The sequence below is a fragment of the Barbatula barbatula genome (assembly GCF_947034865.1).
Source record: "Barbatula barbatula genome assembly, chromosome: 23".
In the NCBI taxonomy this organism is placed as follows: Eukaryota; Metazoa; Chordata; class Actinopteri; order Cypriniformes; family Nemacheilidae; genus Barbatula; species Barbatula barbatula.
The window spans coordinates 11,874,778-11,876,227 of record NC_136786.1 but is presented as its reverse complement, the minus strand read 5'-3'; the positions used below and the strand labels follow the sequence as shown (position 1 = coordinate 11,876,227).

The 1,450-nt window shown below is 36.0% G+C and overlaps 1 protein-coding gene across 1 annotated transcript; it reads right to left on the bottom strand.

Annotated features, from left to right (window-relative positions):
* Positions 1–367: 367 nt before the first annotated feature.
* Positions 368–1,450, bottom strand: msc (musculin (activated B-cell factor-1); the record flags this gene model as incomplete). The annotated part of the gene is made up of 2 exons (XM_079447396.1): positions 368–451; positions 1,076–1,450. The coding sequence occupies 2 exons, from the start codon at positions 1,448–1,450 to the stop codon at positions 368–370; spliced, it is 459 nt and encodes a 152-aa protein (XP_079303522.1).

The following is a 1,450-nucleotide window of genomic DNA, read 5'->3' as shown; positions in this document are numbered from 1 at the left end:
TATGGTATTTTTTTAAAACTCAGATGTAAGCCATTAATAAAATAAAAAACATTCAATCTTACAGTAATATTGGCTTATGTTTGCTATAAATGAACATCACATGACATTATAAGCATAACAATCAAGTGTAACAGAATGTAATTTAACAAGTTTTTCAATTCTGTTTCAAATTCACATGCAGTCATTGAAAACAAAGAAGTTACCAATGATATTACTATGTAATCATTGCTATGTTGTATATTTGTCACTCTTCAACTATTTGTACATTCTTTAATGTGTAATGTCCATTCATGTAAGTTCAAAGGAAGTGCATGAGTAAAGACCGTGAAATGTGGAGAAGGATAAAAGACAGAGAGGTGCCAGATGTTTATGCTGTAGCCCCACATAGTCTGATCGCTGCTGAAATGTCTTTAGTGTCCTCTGATCGAGCAGAAACCGCAAAAGGCCACGTCTGTGGGAAAAGAATAAAAAACACACATGTCATGAAAAACATTGATTTAAAAAAAGTGATAGAATGTACTTGTATTGAATGACGGTTTCCTCTTAGGCCTACAGTTTGTGTCATACATGCAAGTTTCACATATTCAATATATTATATTTTAACATGCTTGTGTAATATGGTAAATCAAATCATGTCATGATGCATTTCCAAAAAACCCACAAAATTTCCAAGGTGCTTACACAGTACAGTACGCAAGCATTTCATAATTAAAGAGATAATTCATCAAAAAATTTAAATTCTGTCATAATTTACTCATCCTCATGTCATTCTAAACCTGTATGATTTTCTTTCTTCTGCAGAACACAATGTCAACCAATGTTAACAAAACCACGAGACATTATAAAAAATATCTTCTTTTGGGTTTCATAGAAGAAAGAGTCACATACCGATTTTGAACCACAGGGGGAATAAATGATGACACAATTTTCAGTTTGTGGAGAAAAACCCTTTTAAGGCTTTGCTTTTTAATCATATCGTCTTACATATGATAAGTCATAAATAAACATTATTTCTGAACAAACTTAAGGATGGGTATAAAGTCCTCAAATAAACTCGGACAACACTCACTCATACCAAATTTACAGGATGCACAAAGCCATTGTCATATCTGTCCTCTTGTAAAAGCTGTCTGAGGTGAGATATATAGCTGGATGCCAGACGCAGCGTGTCCAGTTTTGACAGTTTAGTGTCTGCAGGAACCCAAGGCAGGCTGGTCTTCAGTCGTGAGAAAGCCTTGCTCAAAACTCTCATCCTGGCCCTCTCTCTGGCATTAGCAGCGTTTCTGTGAGATTGCCTGCCATCCTTTGCCCTCTTCTCTTGTTGCTTCTTATTGCTGGTTTTTCCTTTCAGGTTGTCATCCATGCTGAACTCATCCTCAGAGTCTTGTAGAGAATGAGTGATTGACAGCTCCTGGAGGTCTTCACTATCACTCACGGAACCAGTGGACAT